We start from the raw sequence: 20,643 nt of genomic DNA, 5'->3' as shown, positions 1-20,643 counted from the left end.
TTAATAGTTAATGGGTAGTTCCTTAAAGATCCTTAATGGTAGTTACTTAAGAACTGACCATTAGTTCCCATGGTAGTTACTAAAGAACTGACCATTAGTTACCATGTTAACGAACCAGTAAGTAATGATTACTTCCCTAAAAATTTTTTTTTTTAATATTTCACTAGTTCATGAACAGGTAGTTCCTTAAGAACTGACTATTAGTTACCATGTTCGTGAGCATGACTCCACCAAATACTTACCAGTTGTTCATGAGTACTCATCGTTACTTCATGATTACCTTACCATTACTTACCATGTTAGTGCATCATTACTTCCTGCTTACTTTACCATTAGTTCCCATGTTTGTGCCCCCTCAAGTGAAGCAGTACATCTTACTGAGTAGTTACTAAGGAATACACCATTACTTCCTGCTTACTTTACCATTACTTAACATGTTTGTGCCCCCTCAAGTAAAGCAGTACATCTTCCTGAGTTGTTACTAAGGGATACACCATTACTTCCTGCTTACTTTACCATTAGTTCCCATGTTTGTGCCCCCTCAAGTGAAGCAGTACATCTTACTGAGTAGTTACTAAGGAATACACCATTACTTCCTGCTTACTTTACCATTAGTTCCCATGTTTGTGCCCCCTCAAGTGAAGCAGTACATCTTACTGAGTAGTTACTAAGGGATACACCATTACTTCCTGCTTACTTTACCATTAGTTCCCATGTTTGTGCCCCCTCAAGTGAAGCAGTACATCTTACTGAGTAGTTACTAAGGAATACACCATTACTTCCTGCTTACTTTACCATTAGTTCCCATGTTTGTGCCCCCTCAAGTGAAGCAGTACATCTTCCTGAGTTGTTCCTAAGGAATATACCATTACTTCCTGCTTACTTTACTAGTGAAGACGAATTTATTCAAGTATGCAAATTAAAAAAAGTGTAGCTCCTCCCACTTTAGTAAAGTACCCTACCCCACTTAGGAGATCGAGGTACCCCACTAAAACCACGCCCCCGAGGCTCTACGACCTTCAGGGGCGGAGTTACCTTTTTTGGCTCCACCCACCCCCGCCGGAAGCCAGGGAAAGGGGGCGGAGCCTATTTTTCACATTCGAACTCCTTGGGGGCGTGGCTACAGTTCTAGCCTACTTTGGTTAGGCCACGCCCACCGGAAGTGCGATATGTAAACCCTACCAAAAAAAGTGTTTTTTTTACTAAGTGTTTGAGCCAAGAACTAGTGAAATATTAAAAAAAAAAAATTTTAGGGAAGTAATCATTACTTACTGGTTTGTTAACATGGTAACTAATGGTCAGTTCTTAAGTAACTACCATTAAGGAACTACCTATCAACTACTCATTAACTAATCATTAACTATTCATGAACTAATGGTTCGTTCCTTACTCGTTCCTCAGTAACTACCCATTTTTTGTGTTACAGTATTATGAAGTGTTACCGAACAATGTTCTAAACACATCGGCTAGAAAAATATAGCCTATCCCTGGATGTCATGATGAGATTAGATTGGTGAAAGTTTGGACAGAATCATTGCATCGTTTTTACTCGCTGCCTTTTCTTCTCCCCCTCTGCACGGCAAAGGAGGTAGGATGATGCAACAGCCTCTGAATGACAGGGGCTCAAAACTACGGTATCCTCCTGAGTCCCCTGGGGTTCCTGCGAGGACATCACATGTTGCCGTTTCTACACTATAATACTTATTTCTACTGAACTCAGACCTCTTGTCCTCACTTGGGGACACCTAAGCTACAATTTTGTCATAGTAGAAGAAGAAAAATCTACTTCCTGTCAATACAAGATGGCTAGCAAATCAACCAAATCCTCCTACCAGCACTCCCGAGACAAACGTGGCCAAGGTAATAAACCTGATCAAATTGTATGGATGAAACTTGTTGATTTATGCTTAGGACCCTTTTAAGTTTGTAAAGACATGCAGGTTTGAAAGAAATGTTGCATTAGTAACAAAGTACAGTGTTGCTAAAGTTGAAGCACTTGTACGAGAAACTGGTCTGACTTTAGGCTACTGCAGAAAGAGTGATTGAATAACGCCGTGGGTGCATCCCTGGAGCCGGCGCACTGAATAAGGCCTGGTTTTGAAAAGCGCTAACCGCAGAATTAACGCCAGGCTGGTATTTAAGGCCGAAAACACCCATTCTGGCCTATTCCACCAATGCGCCACGCCTCTTCAGCGTAAAGCGCATTTCGGGGGTGTAAAAACATGATGCTATCTTCCCGAGTCACGGGTAGGCAGGCGCAAAGCGTGTTTTTTTTTGCGTTTAACGCCAGTTTAGCGCCTAAGGCCAGGGGGAGAATAGAGCCCCTCGATTATACGCACAAGACTCTGCTCTATTCAGAAAAATACAGAAAATAAGCAAACACAATCAAGAAATGCCACTTAGAAAGTCTTATTTTTCACAATTATTCACTGCTATAGGAGCTGCTCCATTCTCATTCTCTGAGTGGAAGGATAAAGGCATACACGTTCTAGCACAGTTGTTCTCAACTGGTATACAGTAGGCTCACCACCCACATTTTTGCTACTGTAGTCATTAAAGGAACACTCCGCCCATTTTCAACCAGCTTTGTATCATTAGCACATCAGTAGTATATCAGAAAACTGTAAACGGTTTTGAAGTCTGTCATTTAATTTGACAGTTATTGAGTGTTAAAGTGTGGACCAGTGACATCACTGGTCCACACTAACTCAAATTAATAACTCATTAACTCAAATCAACTCTCAATAACTGTCAAACTAGATGAATGATGAATAGTTTGACAGTTATTGAGAGTTGATTTGAGTTAATGAGTTATTAATTTGAGTTAGTGTGGACCAGTGATGTCACTGGTCCACACTTTAACACTCAATAACTGTCAAATTAAATGACAGACTTCAAAACAGTTTACAGTTGTCTGATATACTACTGATGTTCTAATGATACAAAGCTGGTTGAAAATGGGCGGAGTGTTCCTTTAGGTCGCGACCCAAATTTCAGATTCCTCAATGCCTATATGCTTTTTAAACAAGTTTAAACCAATGATGCTCGGAGCAAGCAGGCCCTGTTTGGTACCAATGGATGCATTAGGCCAGTGATACTCAACTTGTGGCCCGGGGGCCAGATGCGGCCCGCGATAGGGTGAAGAGTGCCCCCCCCCCCGACCATTACAATTCACAATGAAAACTAACGTGAAATAGAGTTTGACTGAGCTCCAGCTAAATTGTCAAATACCGCCCGCCGTCTGCTCACCATGCAGGCACTTATATGTACTTAACCTAACTAACTTAATAACCTAACTATCCTGTTTGCAGGAAAATTGTCATATTAAACTCCGGTTGACACCCCAAAAACGTACAATCCGCTACAGAAAAAATAATATTAATTTTTGTTTATTAACTGGCCCCTGGCCTCCTATCATTTTACAAAAGTGGCCCCCGGGCAAAGTAAGTTGAGTATCCCTGCCTTAGGCCTTCTAGTTTCAGAGGATACCAGTACCTTCACTCAGGCTTTAAAAGTGAGCTCACTACAGCCTCTGAAAGACAGCAATGTTGGCCGCGGACACCGGCCTTCTCAAAGAGTAGAAGATTTATTTTTTCTCATACACACATCTGTGACCCACTCAAAACGGCCCCGCGACCCACCAGTTGAGAACCACTGTAGCAGATATTTATGACAACACTGGTCTATGTTCTGTTAATGATCTGGGTTGTGCTCTTAATTTAGCTGCATCGTCATTCTTTCAGTATCTCCAACTACGATCGACACAAAATCGTATACAAACAAGGTCAGACAAAGGGCCTATAGTGTCAAAACTGTTTACTGCATGCAAACCAGTGTATCATATTAGAGACACAACTCATTTAAAAAACACCTCAGTGCCCACTGCCCAGCTCAGCTCTACAAAATGGATAAATAAATATACTGCTACAAAGCTGACAACCTCGCTGTTTCCACACATTAGCCACATTAGCAAGTTCCGCTCACCATGAATGCCATACTGCGGCAACTTGAAGTGCCATGGTTATAATACATAACTTTCATAACATATATCTAATCTATGTTTAAACATGGTCATAGTTCAAAAACGTGAGGTTACTGTAACATGTAGAAATGCTGCCTGTAACTCAAAAGCCCTCACAGAAGGCAATTAACAGCTGAAGCAAGGGAGAGAAAATTTGTGCTGAAAAACAACTAAAACTGAAATGGAAGAACTGTAGCGGGTTAGAGGGTACACAAAGGAGTATACTGTCACAGACGCCTAAAGAGACGATTTACCATCGAAAGAAACCAGAACATTTCACATTCGAGAGGAATCAGAGAATCAAGACATTTTTCCTTAAAGAAATGGCAATTAATTGATTAATTGACTAATCGTTGCAGCTCTTTATCAGTTTTTATCAAATGTATTTTCAAAATACAAAAAATACGTATTTATATTTCAAATACATTTTTCAAACCAGTATTTTGTATTTATATTGTGATACATTTTTTGAGCAAGTATTTGTAATTTGTACCCAAACACCTTTTGATGTATTTTCGCCCATCTCTGGGTGGGGGGATCGGTCACCATGAGGGGGAGGGAGGGTTGGTGATTTGAGTTGGGAGTTGTTTTGAACACACTGTGAATCACTATCTATTATTGAAAGTAAAATGATATCTGCAAAACCTTGTTAAAAGATAATACAAATGTGATAACTCTGCTCTATTCAAACTGTCAGTGACCAATAAATTAGACAAATCACTGATGTGCTGTTCTTCTCACCACAACATGTTAATTATTCTGCACCATTGCAAGACAGAAAGTCAATGTTGTACTCACATAACACCAGCACACAGAGCCAGGTGCACCCCATCCTCACATCCAGCTCAGCCAGTCTGTCTCTCTGCTTCTGACAAACCATTCCACTTCCTATACAGCAGTGATACCCAATTTGGTACATCGTTACGTCACGGTGGTATTTGCGCATGCCCCACTCATGTGAAAAATGTTTTTTTCCCCCATGTGAATATTACTGTAGTGCATGGCGTACAGACGCACTGACCACGGTCCAGACCACTTAGTGTGTGGCCCGGACCACTTAGTGTGTGGTCCGGACCACTTAGTGTGTGGTCGGTCACGTGGTCAGTGTGCTCTGTCACATGGTCTGTCAGTGTTCCATCTGGTCTTAAAGGAACACTCTGCCCATTTTCAACCAGCCTTGTATCATTAGAACATCAGTAGTATATCAGAAAACTGTAAACGGTTTTGAAGTCTGTCATTTAATTTGACAGTTATTGAGTGTTAAAGTCCACACTAACACAAATTAATAACTCATGAACTCAAATCAACTCTCAATAACTGTCAAACTAGATGAATGACAGAATGTTTGACAGTTATTGAGAGTTGATTTGAGTTAATGAGTTATTAATTTGAGTTAGTGTGGACCAGTGATGTCACTCCACTCCCTTGACTCAGGGGCGGTTTCAGACCCTTTTTGGGTGGGCTGAAGCCCACCCTGAGATAGTCTCAGCCCACCCTGGAAGATAGAGGGTACATTTTTTACAAAAATAAGAATAGCTGGCCCTCCGCTATTAATCTCTCATTCATGCTTTAAAGCCATAAAAATAATAATAATAATAATAATGGTATTGGTGATTGGTGCATGCAACATATGACCTTTCTTTTGAAAATATGGTTAGGTCTAGAGGAAGTTACTCATCTACACTCCTGGGAAATTGATCACCCAGGAAATAAGGAAGTGTTCTATTTCTCCTTGAGAGCCTCAGACTGACAACAGAGACCACCAGCAAGCCAAGGGAGATTAAGGGCCCTATCATTGTACGGCGCTATCGTTTGCGCTGCCTTTGCGCGCCTCTTATTGCTATCTTCCCAGCGTCTAAGCTTTCGTCTGCCTCCACCGTCCAGTTTTGCGCTGGGATGACACAGGTGTAGGCGTGGTCCAGGCGTGTCGGTGGGCCTCTAGCCTATCATGTGTCTCGCGCAAGTGTCATTTAGCGCTGTGGGGAAGATACCGTCGGTATGTGCCGAGCGCAAAGAGAGGTTTGGGAGTTGCCTATTCCAAAATAGGCGTTCCAGCGCAATGTGATAGAAAAAGAGGCCGTGGGTGCTCTCAATTTTAACGCCAGGAAATAGCTGGTCTTAGCGCAAATGCAGACGTACGCCTGAGCGCAGACAGTCTCCACATCTCCGTGCAGTGCAGGAAATCCTTGCTTGGATCCATTAACGCACGGCATGGATGTCACTCTCCACTCGCACCTGCACACACTCTTCTCTCCTCGGAATGCCACGTTGATTTTCAACTATAGCCTACATTGCAGAAAAAACACACCTTGATTTAAAAATGAGAATTTGTTTGTCATGGTTTTATTAGGCTACATAATTCCCGACCATACAGGTTTGTGGTGTGAGGTAACAATAGATTGCTTTTGAGAAAGTTGTGACGGTGTTGTGCCAAGCTGCCTCTCCCCACCCTGGCCGGCCCAAAACACCCAGGGTACCGACCCACACACATCCCACCACCAAGCCTGCATACCCGTCCAGCTCCCACCTCTCGGGGGAGACCCCCCTCCAGCACCCGGCGCACACAGACTCCCGCCCCGCCAGCCCCTCGTTCCCCTAATCCAATTAAAAACGCATCATTTTTTCGCACAACACCTGTGTCCGGCCAGTACAGTAACCTCTTTCCCTGCAATTGCACGCATGTAAGACCAGCTTCTCCACAGCGCGGATGGCAGCTGAAGGGTGTCCACCCGCTATGCCGACCTTAGGTTTAGGCGTGGGGGGTGGGAGAGTTTAGGTTTTGGGTTAGGGTCTGGGGGAGGTTAGGTTTAGGCGTGGGGGTGGGAGAGGTTAGGTTTTGGGTTAGGGTCTGGGGGAGGTTAGGTTTAGGCATGGGGGCTGCGAGAGGGGAGGTCGGAACAGCGAGAGGTCGGAACAGTGACATGGAACCAGTTGAAGTCCCTCTCACCATCAAGCAGACAGTGACGGAAGCATGTGTCTTTATGTGCGCCAAGGGGAAAATGACAGAATAAATTGGTGGGATTCGATGTATATATATTAATAGAAATGAATAGAAAATAGCTGATTAATAAAATGTGTACTGGTGGAACGAAATTCAACTTCTTCAAATAGAGCAGCATCACTCATCGCAGCTCTCAGTACGTTGCGTAATTACACATGCAGTATATTACCGCAGCGGCTATAGAAGAGAGCCCGAAAAGCGATAAGCATACAGCAGCCCTTTTTCAAGGTTAAAGATTCAAGGTAGTCTTTATTATCCCCGAGGGGCAATTTGTGAAGCAGCAAGTAGAAGCACAAAAAACAACAAGCAACAAATAATCAAACAAACAGCAAACAGACCTCAGCACAACAATTGACAGCAGTTACAGTGGAAATCACATGGGGCTGTTTAAGAAGCCGATGGCAGCAGGAACAAAGTAGTTTTTGTGCCTGGTGGTTCTGCACTTTGGCAGCAGACTGAATCTGTGACCGGACAGGAGCAGCTCAAACTCGAGGCTCAGAGGGTGGCTCGGGTCAGCCAAGATCCACTTTGCCTTTTTCAAGGTCCTAGTTTTGTGCAGGCTTTGAAGGTCATTTAGAGCGTTGTGAGCAATTTTGCTGCACACCTTCACAATACTGTGCAGTCGGTTCTTATTCTTGAGTGTAAGAGACCCATACCAGCACACAAACGAGAAGGTAAGAACTGATTCGATAAAACAAGAGTAAAACATTTTCATAAAAGTCCTGTCGACATTAAAATTCCGTAGCTTACGATAAAAGAACATGCGCTGATGTGCTTTCCGACACATTGCATCTACATGAGGGTCAAAGGTCAGCTTATCGTCTATTATAGTGCCGAGGTATTTTTACTCATAGACATATATAAGGCTAGATGGCTTAAGGCGGAGTCACCAGCGTCGTTGAAGCGCTGCCATCTTGCTACGGCAGGCTTTCTGGTACGTTCTATGGTAGCTGTTGGAGGGTGCACAGACAAAAATACTCATAACTCGCTGAAATCTTGACGGATTTACAAACGGTTTGGTTTATTACAAGCATATTCCGTTCCCGAGATATGGCAACAACAACAAAAAAAACACTAAAAACACTATTTTTTTGATGGGCTCCAAATTACACCAAAATTAAACCGAAGCATCTATGCCATGAGAGGGATTCAGGCACAAAGTTTCATGCAGTTTCATCCATTTCCCTAGGAGTTATGATCATCTGATGTGATAATACTAACCCAACAACAGATGCTCATAGCTCCTAGCAAAATGGATGAAACTGCATGAAACTAGGTGCGTGAATTCATCTCATGATGATGATGCTGCAGTTTAAGTTTGGTGTAATTTAGGGCCAAAAATAATAATAAAATGTTAGCGTTTTTTTAACCCATAAATATATATAAAGCTGTGGTGCCGTAGCAAGATGGCCACCATGCGACGACGTCGCTCTCCATTGACCGGCAGCGCGGGTAAGCCATCTAGCCTTTATATATGTCTATGTTTTTACTGCTCTACAACCTCCACAGCCTGCTCATTGATCATGACAGAGGGGCTCTTTCTAAAATCAATGTGTATCTCTTTGGTCTTTGACACATTAATATCAAGGAAGGATGATTTACACCAGTCAATGAAGTCCTTCACTACAGGGACATGGTCAGGATCATCATTGTTGAGGAGCGACACTATGACGGAGTCGTCAGCAAATTTAATAATGTGACGCTTCATAAAGTGACTTTGGCACAGATTTGTGTATAAAATGAATAAAAGTGCAGAGAGGACACACCAGTGGGGCGATCCGGTGGAGGAAAAGAGCACATCGGACAAAGTGCTGTTTACTCTCACGCGTTGTGACCTGTCAGTTAAAAAGTTTATCAGCCAACATATCAGCCCAGGATCAATGTTGTAGGTTGTCTTTAAAATACTTGCTAAAATATGAGGCTGGATGCAATTAAAAGCGGAAGAGAAATCAATAAAAAGCAGACGCACAAAGCTCTTTGCACCCTCTAGGTGGGTGTGGATCAAGTTTAAAAGAGCCATTTCAGCGTGTGAAATGGCAATAATACACATGATTCACAGGTGGGCATGAGCACGTTATTTGATTTCTATGCATGACAGCCTCACATCTCTCTCTCTCTCCCTCTCCCCATCTAGGCTATCTTTTCTCTGTCCCTCTTTCTCTCTCTCACTCTAGTCCCTCTGAGTGAGGAGGAAGCTGCTGACGTGATGCTGTGGTTTTATGGGCATGACCACACCTCCACAATGCTTTTAGGCATAAACACGCCTATACGGAGATGTGCGCCGAGATGACGTGAAGCGCAACGGGCTGACACGCCCACAATTAGGGCTTTGCGCGGCGCTATTCCAGCGCAAAACGGGCGCTAACGCAAAATTACCGCCGTCGGGAAGATAGAGCCCTAAGTGTCTTTTCTATAGTGAGTAAGGTGTTAAACACCATGATCATTGAGTTGGTTGAAAAATGAAGTCTTTATTTTAAGTTATATTGTGTAAATGAACTTCTTCATTAGTCAACCAGAGTTTACTATGAAGTGAATGGGGGCAACATCATGCATCTAATGTATTGGGTACCTGTGTTCATCATTGTGGGGCTACTGAGCTGAGGTGTAAACTAGGCTACTAGTGCTAAGCTGTTTGTTAATGATATGCAAATGCACACTAGCATAATGCTAAGGGGTCAGCCATTTTGGGAATGTGTTAAATCGTAGCCTGTTTAGAATAGCCACTGATACGCCTGTTGCAGTGTTGCTTGCTATGTGTGAAGGTTATTTATTCATGGTTGCCATACAGTTTATAAAGTTAATTCATTTAACTTCTTTGGTACCTCATTAACCTCAAGTCACTCTTAGATTATTGTTTTATTGATTTTGTGTGGAGGTGGAGAACAGAGGAACTGTGAGAAGAAGCTGTATCTGCTAAGAAGTACACACACACAGAAGAAGAAGAAGAAGAAGAAGAAGAAGAAGAAGAAGAGTGTATCTGATGAATTGATTAAGCTTTCTTCATAGATCCAGTCTCTTCATTTTGATCTCAGAGTGCACCAGATTGATACATTTTTACTTTAGCTAAATTATTGACAAATATGGTAAATAAAGTCAGGGACATAACGTCTCCTTGTTTTGGCTTTGAGTGTTCAGGTGCCTGTGCTGTAAATCCTAATGAGATGCAGGTGAATGTAGGATGAACGTGACGTCACTTGAAGTGCCCTCCTTCATCAATTTGACAAGCAGGCAAAATTGGCATCTAGTCTGCCAATAAAAGGCTTAAATATACATTAACAAACAATACAGGCCCATAGACATACAGCAGACAATGTAAGACAATGTAGCTACTGTACCAAACATCAAATTAATTTACACCATAGATTGACTTGAGCCTACAAATGCCATTTTAGGCTTTACACAGAAATACTGTATTCAATTTTTATGCAACTCGTACATGTATCAAAGACATCTTGTTAAAATGCATTGTTTCCATTGTAATTGTTCAAAGGCCTGAATGAAGACTAAATGCCAAACCATTACAGAGCATGACTTAAAACAAACAAACATTACACAGAGATCTAATGCAACTTCAGCACCACAGATAAGGAAGGCTCCATACAACCAAAGACAAGCTCAAAAACTGTAGCAAGCAGTCATTTCAGGTGAGTTGTTGTGACAGTGGGTTATGCAGAAGGTGAAAGCACATTGAGTCAATTGGATGAACCTGGACTTTAGTCCAGACCAGCCCACCACAATCAGCCGGACACCAGCCATTGTTAATTATTTCACAACACAATTGGTCAGCCCCATGGCTCAGACTAAACTGTGCCCGGCTTGCCTGTTGGGTGGGCCTCGCTTTTTTAAGCATTGTGATTGGCTCGAAGGTCCGAACAGCGAACACTGCCAGCCGGCAAAGTTGGTGTAAAATCTAACCAAGTCAGTTGGTTTAGGCCACCAAATTCTTACTGCTCTGTAATTTATTTTTTCAGACCGTCATCAGATAGCACGGCCAATTGAATAATATGTTGAAATGCATACGCTATCCGTTATTATGGTTGTTATAAGCATCACAAACTGCACGTCCAGCTCAAAGAGAAAACCTTTCAAGAAGCATCAAGTCGACCAGTTTGTTCTTCACTCCTTTAAGTTGGGAAAACCATCTTTCACCCTTAGTCTAGAGTTAGTGACAGGGTGAGAGACAGAGATCTTTAAATTGTGAAGATCTCTCACCCACAGTTAACAGGCAGGGTTAAGAAAAGCCTGACTGTGGTGAGCACACTGTGGGGAGTAGTTTTCACCCTACCTTTTCTTAGCAGTTCCTCAGGCTTTCTCTCAGCACACAAAATGCTTGGACTGGATACATTAAAATGTGATGGAAGGGGGGCACCTACACACCTAGGCCTAATATATGAAGAAAATATGTGGTGTGGTGCCCCCCCAACAAGGCAAATTGGCTGGTAGGCCTACCCCAGCCAATAAGTAAGTGTAAGTGGAGTTCGTTTTAACTGTGCTTTATTAAATGATAAGCTGTCATTACTTCCAATTTAGCGTTTGTAATATTTTCATTCGCTGGGTTTTACGCTTTTAATTTGAAGGCGGAAAGGGGAAATGGTGTATTCGTAGATTGAATTGACACTGGTCTGTCAATTCTATCAGTTCATATGTACCATTTCCCTTTTTCGCCTTCAAATTAAAAGTGTTCACGGTAGCCTGTGAAACCTTAGTCTCTTAGAACAGACGAGTTGGCTTCCGCAATTTTCAAATGCTTCCGCCATACCGTCTGTACTTCGTAGGGGAGAATCATGCACCAACCGGAATGGGAAGTAGAAAGGCGGGTCTTCCGCTCATTAGTCCAATCAGAATCCAATATGCCACATTTTTCGTGGACCCACGTGTCGTGATTGGTCGGATTCTGTCGAACTTCTTTCCTGTCTGAAGGTTTTTTTCCCAACTTCCTTGTGCATGTTCTGGGGGTGTAACGTACAGACTGTATATAGCTGCATTCGCCGGATGTAGATGAGACAGTCTGTTTTAAGAGACTAGTGAAACCTCGACCTTTCTGGATTATAAAAGTAGTATAACGTTAGAGAAAACAGCCTCCAGCCATGCCGTTTTATACAAATGTATTGCCAAATGCTTTGGGATTCAACTTGATCAATCTTGGTCAGAAAAAATCTTGTATATTCAATACAAACAGCACCAGTGTGACCTGTCACGTGCAATGCTACCTTCAAGCATGAGGACGTCTGAAACTAATTATTTTTCATCCACCTATATTAAAATTACGGTAGTTACCTAATTAATCAAGTATCTAGTTAGGTAGCTAGGTGATAGGAGCTCACTTGAGTTACAGACAGACAGACCCTCTATTTGAGTGATTGCTGTCAGAATATAGAGCCATTTAACACTTATCTTAACACAAAAACATCACTGAATGCAGCTTTAAGAGCAGACGAGTTTGTAGTGTTCAGATTTTGACCTCCTTCCTTTACTCACGGAAATTCTGAAAAGCCTGAAACTTAAACTATGGTAAATTATATATATTTACATGTTTGTGAACAGCTTCAACAGATCGTGCTACTGTGATTTCCAATTGACTGTGGGTCCAAGGCTTTAGAGCATAATTTTGCCAAATAGAATATTTTATTTACAGAAGAGAACATAGTGGAGGGATATGATTTAACCTTTTACATGCTACAGTGTCAAAGCCCACGGCAAATGCTTCAAGGGTTGTGCCACGGCTGGCGAGCCTGCTGGCGTGCAGGCAGCTCTCTGAAAATGTGACTCGACACAGCTGAGGCTTTTATCTCATTTTAATATGGATTTTAGTCTAGTATGTTGGCTAGTTGATTTTTTAACCAACAGATCTCAGAGGGTCCGGGTTAATGGAACCCTGTCCGGTAAACTTTCATCCTCCACCGGATCCCCTCAGGGCTGCGTGCTTTCAGCACTTTTATTTATCTTGTATACAAACCTGTGCCAGAGCATTCATGCACTTAGATTTGTCCTTAAGTATGCTGACGACTCTGTGATCGTGAGCCTGCTGCATGGTGCAGAACAAGATCATGGCCCAGTCCTTGATGACTTTGTTGAATGGTGCAACCAGTCTTTCCTTGAAATAAATGTGGCTAAGACCAAGGAAATGTTCATTGATTTTCGGAGAACTGTTCCTAATCATGCCCCTGCTCCCTGTGTGATCATGGGTGAGCCAGTAGCAGCAGTGCAGCAATATAAATATTTGGGCACTGTCTTTGATGACAAACTCAATTTCGATGCAAACACAGATGCCATCTGCAAAAAGGCAAATCAACGACTGTTCTTTTTAAGGAAGTTGAGAAGTTTTGTGGACAGGACACTGATGAAAATGTTTTACTCTGCTTTTATTGAATCTGTCATTTCCTTTAGCATGATCTGGTGGTTTGGTAATCTCAGTCTTAAAAACAAGAACAGACTGGGAAAAATTGTCAAACTTTGCTGTAAAATTTCCGGGGCCACCCTCAATGACATTCAGTGCCTATATGAAAGGAGGGTCACTTCAAAGGCACAATTTGTGGTTTCGGACCCTCAGCACCCCTTACATGCTGAGTTCCAGATGCTTCCATCTGGTCGGAGATTTACTCCCCCAAAGACTAAGACCAACAGATTCAGGCTGTCCTTCGTTCCCTCTGCCATTAGGTTTTTAAACAACCAAAAGTCATAGATGTCATCGTGTCTCTTGCAGGAAGAGACTTTCTTTCCATGATTTATGATGACAGTGCAGGTGATTTAGATCTATCCTGTGCTGTGTTACTATATGTATGACGTATATATGATGTATTAATTTGTTGCCTATGTGTCGTGTCTACTGTCTGCAAAGCGAATTGCCCCTCGGGGACATTAAAGTTTTAAAACCTTGAACCTTGAACAGTATAAAGTATAATATAACTAGAAATCTTGCGCACTATGCGCGCTTGATTCCTAGACTCGCCCACTGCGCGGGCTCGCCATCGTCCGCAGCTTGGCTGCTGCGTGGCCTTGCCTGCACAATTGCCCAACTTCGCATCACTGATGACATCACAATTGCTCGAGTGACCATCACTGATCACATCATGGAGTGCTCGAGTGACATCACCAAGCGCACATTTGCCGCAACTTCGCATCACTGATGACGTCAGCCATAGACATGATGACATCACAATTGCTCGAGTGACATCACTGATGTCCTAGACATTGTGACATCATCAGTGACATCACAATTGCTAAAGTGACCATCACTGATGACATCGAGTGCTTGAGTGACATCACTGATGATGTCAGACATTGTGACATCATCAGTGACATCATTGCTGACCAAAATCATCACAAATCACACAATGTGGGACCCAAAACATAACCAAAAATGCAAACAGACAGAGCCTACATTCTGTCCTTGGGATAACTTCTAGTCATTGAAATCCTAGTGAAATCACACAATTTACTCATTTTGCTGGGGACTACCCTGTGACCCCCTCGTCTGACGTTCGGTCTAGCTGCCATCGGCAACGCTCCAAGTCGAGGCTGACACATGTAAGCATGTTTTCCACTTTATGAGATAGTTTCTGTTTGTCAGATCAGATCTACTCTTTTTTGTAAATACTAATTTAATTTTGGTGTAAACCCAGAAAGGAAGGTGAAAGGCTGCTTTATTGTCTTAAGCTGATGTGTTGTTGAATCTGTTCACCAAGTACAAATCTGAACGCTACAAACTCATTCCAGATGCATCTGATCATAGTGATTAGTTTATATTCTGGTTTGTATGTTGGTCAATGACAAATAACCCCCATTTAAAAATAAGTGGAATATTGCTTGGCAGTTGGTTTCACAGAGTCAGTGCTACTAATAAACAATAGAACAGTTTTTTTTATTGATCGGGGGGGGGGGGGGGGGGGGGGGGGGGGCGTAAGATTAGTTATCAAGAATGATCAATATTGTCTTATCTATGGTGCCCCTTGCATCATTGGACCATGAGAAATAACACAAATTATAGTATCATCACATCATAAAGACAACTGTTAAATGGTTATAGACATAGCATTAAGGCAATAAAAAGAACATGGCAATATATCACTTGTGCCAGTAATCTATATTTCATCATTTTAGCAGTAAGATTCCCTGCCTACCAACACGAGGGTCGCAGGTTCGCGTTACCTCCAGCTTGGCCAAGTAATGGGGAGGAATCTGAAAAAAATCATTAAAAAAATGTGTAACATTTGAATCTGGTGGTCCAAAACGTGTATAACACAGCTTCACTGAAAGTAATAAAAAAAAGAAAGAAAAAAAGAAAAGAAAAGAAAAACATTTTCTGTGCAGTCAGTCCACTGTAGATTATGAACAAAAGCTTTGATATTTGACAGGACACTGTGTTACTTGTGGTTTAAATGAAAAATTCCCTGGCTGATAACTAAAGTCCAAAAACCATTCAGCCTGTTAAAAAAAATATATAGGCTATAGACGGTTTTCACGGAATGGTCACTCCTCCACCTTAATGTTGTATTTTTCCTTTTGTGTCCATAGCAAACACTGCAACAGGAAGTGAGATGGGGTTCAATTTAGAATGTTTTTGTTGTCAAGTTAAAACCGTCTATATATAAAATATGTAAAAATAAGTGTTCCAAACATGAACTTGCAATAGCTGAGACTATTATGCGAATTTCCGAAGGATGGTTAATGAGTTATTAAAATTAATAACTCATTAACTCAAATCAACTCTCAATAACTGTCAAACTAGATGAATGACTTCAAAACCGTCATCTAGTTTGACAGTTATTGAGAGTTGATTTGAGTTAATGAGTTATTAATTTGAGTTAGTGTGGACCAGTGATGTCGCTGGTCCACACTTTAACACTCAATAACTGTCAAATTAAATGACAGACTTCAAAACCGTTTACAGTTTTCTGATATACTACTGATGTTCTAATGATACAAAGCTGGTTGAAAATGGGCGGAGTGTTCCTTTAACCCTAGAACACTAACGTGATTTACGGGCACGGTGGCTCAGTGGTAGAGCTGTCGCCTCGCAGTCAGAAGGTCCTGAGTTCGATTCTCGCCTGGGACACTGTGGGCGCTGTGGTTGTGTTCCCCCCCATATCTTCAGTGCCTACTGCCCAGGTGGGGTATCTCGTCGTAAGGGCCTTTCTGTCTGTGTGGAGTTTGCATGTTCTCCCCGTGCTCCCCCAGGGGGGTTCCTCCGTATATAACCCCCCCCACTAAAAACATGCAGAAGATCAGATCGTCATCGTCATCCGACCAGTGACGACAACATCCGAAGTCGGTCCCCGGGCGCTGTACGAGAAAGCGACCACTGCTCCTGGCCTGCCCCGGGAGGAAAGGACAAAGCCAGGATGGGTTAAATGCAGAGGACAAATTTCACCGGCCACCGTCAGCATGTGTGTGTTGTGGCCCTCCGTGCATGTGTTGTAGTGTGTTGTGTGACAATAAAGACGGGCTGCCGTCTGAAAATCGTTTTTTTTTTAAAGTCACACCATCACTAACGTCGGGTGTATTTCACCCGATGCAATATACCCATACTTCTCATCAAAATATCTTAAAGTACAACAATACATGGCAAATTGAGGTACTCTTCTTTGGTTTTTAAATGTGAAATATCACAAAAAACAAAAAAGTTTATTATGGGGGACAATATAAAAAATATGTCAAATTCGGGAAAAATGAGGTAATCGTTACCCTTGTACCCCACTAGTCCATCTGATGGACTTTTCCTGCGTTCGCGTATGGGCCGTTTCGACATTTTTTGAGTATATGGTCTAAATGTAAGGCTATGTATTTTTTTTGGGGTATTTGACAAAAATCAATCATAGTTATCATTTTTATACGATCCTAAGACCTTGTTTCAAAAATACTCCTCAATTTACTACTGGTCCATCTGATGGACCCATTGACTTCCATTGAAACCACTCTATTGGTACTCCCAGCAAATTTTCACAAAATTAATTTATTTCATTTATTTCAGCGGGCATCCTGGACCAAATACCTTGAACTTTGACCTTAATATCTAACCTTTGAGTTGGTAGAAATTTTGGGGGAGTTACATGGTCTCAACGTCCATTGCATAGTTGTCCCATTGATTTCAATGTTAATTTTGCACAAAAAGAACTTTTTTTTTTTGACTTCCAGCAAATTTTTCAAAAAATCATTATTTCCTTGATGTTACACATCTCACCTTGACTCAAGGGGTTAAAATTGTAGTTTCTACTTTTTTTTTTTTTTTTCCCATATTCCCCCAGTTTTGGCATAGCAATCAATTCCATACAGTTTACATGAAATGTAAAAAAAACTGATTCCTATGCCAAAAATGGGAAAATATTAGAAAACTGAATTTGACAGTCCACACTACTGATTTGAAGCCTTTAGACCAGGATAGATGCTGGACTAAAGCTTGTTTGTGTTTTTTGGGGAAAATGGCTGGAAGTCCAAAACATGCGCTTTTTGGATTTTTGGCTCAAAATATGAAAAAATACTATTTTTACAAAAAATCACAAAAAATACAAAAACCCACTGATGATGTCACAATGTCTGTGACATCATCAGTAATGTCATCAGTGACATATTATTGACAAAAAATCATCTCATGACATCACTGATGATGTCATAGGCTAGTGATGTCATAGCTATTGTGACATCATGCCTGCAAATCTTTGATACTAGGCATCTTGCAGTGGTGACTTTTGTAAAACACCCCAACCTGCCCATAATATCAGACCCAAAGCCAGTTTGTCTTTATGGAAATGGAAAAAAAATCACTTTTTTTTTTTTTATGTACTTTTTTTTTTTTACTGTACTTACTGTACACTGGCATTTGAGGGGTTAAAATTCGAATAGGTATGAAATGTTGGTATGAGGTATTAGGGAAGAAGTTACCAATGAATTATAAACAGTAAAAAAAATTTAAATTTAAATTAATATTTATAAATTAGTACACGATACCTGTTAAGGTCCATCAGATGGACCAATAGTAAATTGAGGATTCCGCGGCAGTGGGGTACAAGGGAAAATCCCCCCCCCCCCCCCCCCCCCCCCCCAAAAAAAAAAAAAACAGGAGCTCCCAACTTCTCCTTCGGTCCACCCATTCATGGGACTTGTGTGGTGAAAAAAAAAAGTCACCACAATACTATTAACCCTAACCCGAAGATATTTTACCCTCTATCACTAACGTTGAGTGAAAATCACCCGAACACGTAGCCGGTAGAAAAAACTATGAATGGGAGCAGGGAAACAAACCTACATTCAATGACGTCAGTGAGCATCCTGAAGGTACCTAAGGACCCGCCCACCTCAGACAGCAGCAAGACAATGAAAATCACGTGAATTCAATTGTCCGGGTGAAAATCACCCGACGTTAGTGTTCTAGGGTTAATTAGTCATAATTTGAGCGATGCTTTCTGCATCTGTGACAGAAGCCTCAGTCAACTTGACTTTCATGATGTCCTAATTTAAGTTAAGTGAGGCTTTGCTGCCTCAACACATTGAATAGATGTTGTGTGGTTGGTTGGTTGGTTGGTTGGTTGGTTGGTTTGGTCTTTTTGCGTTATGTAACCAAAAAAATAAGAGTGTAACCTCTGGCTGTGGTGGTTTACATGTTACAACCTGTTGGATAATCACTTCATTCACTTGAAGGTGTCTCCTTTAGTGGTCTTCTGACAGGGGGACATCTGCACCTTGAAGGTCTGTATCACACACACACACACACACACACACACACACACACACACACTCACGCACGCGCGCACACACAAACACACACACACACACACACACACACACACACGCACACAATGGTAAATACGTGAAAAAACATAGCAGCTTCACCTTGCATAAGGTTCTGGTTGGTGCTCTGCAGAAAGCTACAAACTGGCTTCCAGTGGATCAGTGAAAAACAGCAATAGAAGCTCTCCAGGAAGCTTCCTTCAAAAAGTAGTTATTAATTAGTCATAATTTGAGCGATTCTTTGTGCATCTGTGACAGAAGCCTCAGTCAACTTGACTTTCATGATGTCCACATTTTCTGACTATGTTTTGGGTCAGAGTGCTGCCATACCCATCTTTTTCACAAGTAGAACACGACCTAGGGGTCATCCCTATGTTCCCCGGGTCCTATGTTCCCCGGGTCCTATGTTCCCCGTTTTTAACACTCTCTGTAACATTTGGGGTGTCTATCCGCTATGCCGACCACCCGCAATGCCGACCTTAGGTTTAGGTGTGAGGGGTGGGAGAGGTTAGGTTTTGGATTAGGGTCTGGGGGAGGTTAGGAAGGGTTCTATGTTCCCCGGTCCCACAAAAACGGGGAACATAGGACCCGGGGAATATAGGACCCGGGGAACATAGGTACGCTCCCACGACCTACATAACAGACTGGGCATCACAACCCAAAGATGACTTTGAGGAGATCAGTGTCATCACAGACGACATCACTTCTGTCACAAATCGTGACTGACACAGCCACAGACACCACTTAGCCAATTTTAACTATGTATGTATTATATTGTAATTATTGTATTTTTGTATATTTTATTATACAGTAAATCATAATAAAAACATATTCACCTGATTTTCACATAAATCACCTCAATACTTTTTCCGGGTGCACTCCAGGGAGTATCAAACAGGCTTTGTTTATTCATTTTAAGAATGGCATTTAACTGTTTTTGCAAATGAACTCTTCTGACTGTTTCCTTTGCTCATCATTGTTATGCAAAAACTGGAAAGATCTACAGTATCTTACAGTATCCAGTGTTGTTTAAACACTCTGAGCAATAAAATACACCATCTTTGTTCAGGGATGCAAACTAGACAGTCACCTTTTTGATCCAAAAATAGGGCACTGCACACTGCACGTGTGCACCTGTGCAGAGCATGGCCGTAACTAGCTATGATGACGGGGAGGTCCGGACCTCCCCTAATATTTCAGAGAAAAAAACAAACAATCTGCATGGAAAAGCATGAAAAACACGGGATCCCTTTTATTTTGAAACGAAAGGCAGGTCAGGCAGGAAGTCATCTGACGCCGCGTCCGCGGTAACTTGATTCCGAGAGAGCAGCAGCATGGTGGTGAGTGATGACTGTCTGTCTGCCTGGCGAGATAATTGAAGGTGAGCGAGCTGCGAGACAGTGAGCGATGTGAACGACAGACAGTGAGTGACACTGACAGATTTTTTAGCAACAACCAAGAAAGTAATTGTCTAGTCTGTCTCTTAAGTAATGTTACCTGTGTGACACGTTGGGATGCTACTGGCTAATCATGCATGATGCCAATTGCCAAGCTCCCGAAGTCAGGTATGCAGGTGGCTATATGCATGGTTTCAGTTTCATGACCCAATAAGTAACAAAAAGAGGTGGTGTAAAGTTAAAAACAACATAATATATTTTATTTTATTTTTCAATCGTTCCTATCAGGAATACATAAATGTCCCTCTGTATGTTTTTTTTATTATCGATGATGACTTTGTGTGTTGTGTACGGCTTGGGTTGTGTACCTGTGTTTGTAGGTGTCATTTTGATATGAATTTGGCTAAAACAGTTTGTGTTTGTTAGTTACAATTATGTTGACAGGAGAGCTGAGCAGGTGGTGACATGAAAGAGAATATACTGAATAATGACATCACAAC

General features: G+C 41.8%; 1 protein-coding gene across 3 annotated transcripts in view; it reads right to left on the bottom strand.

Moving 5' to 3' along the window:
* LOC310774124 (uncharacterized protein) overlaps nt 1-4,871 on the bottom strand; it is a 195,936-nt gene extending 191,065 nt beyond the window's left edge. For all 3 annotated transcript variants that reach the window (XM_083634195.1, XM_083634196.1, XM_083634197.1), the window contains exon 1: nt 4,820-4,871. In XM_083634195.1, coding sequence (XP_083490321.1) covers nt 4,820-4,853 — 34 coding nt within the window. In that variant the 5' untranslated portion in view covers nt 4,854-4,871. The remainder of the gene's footprint in view (nt 1-4,819) is intronic.
* Nucleotides 4,872-20,643: the final 15,772 nt, after the last annotated feature.

This window comes from Poromitra crassiceps (assembly GCF_964638095.1).
Source record: "Poromitra crassiceps genome assembly, chromosome: 3".
NCBI lineage: Eukaryota > Metazoa > Chordata > Actinopteri > Beryciformes > Melamphaidae > Poromitra > Poromitra crassiceps.
This window is presented reverse-complemented; position numbering and strand designations above follow the sequence as displayed.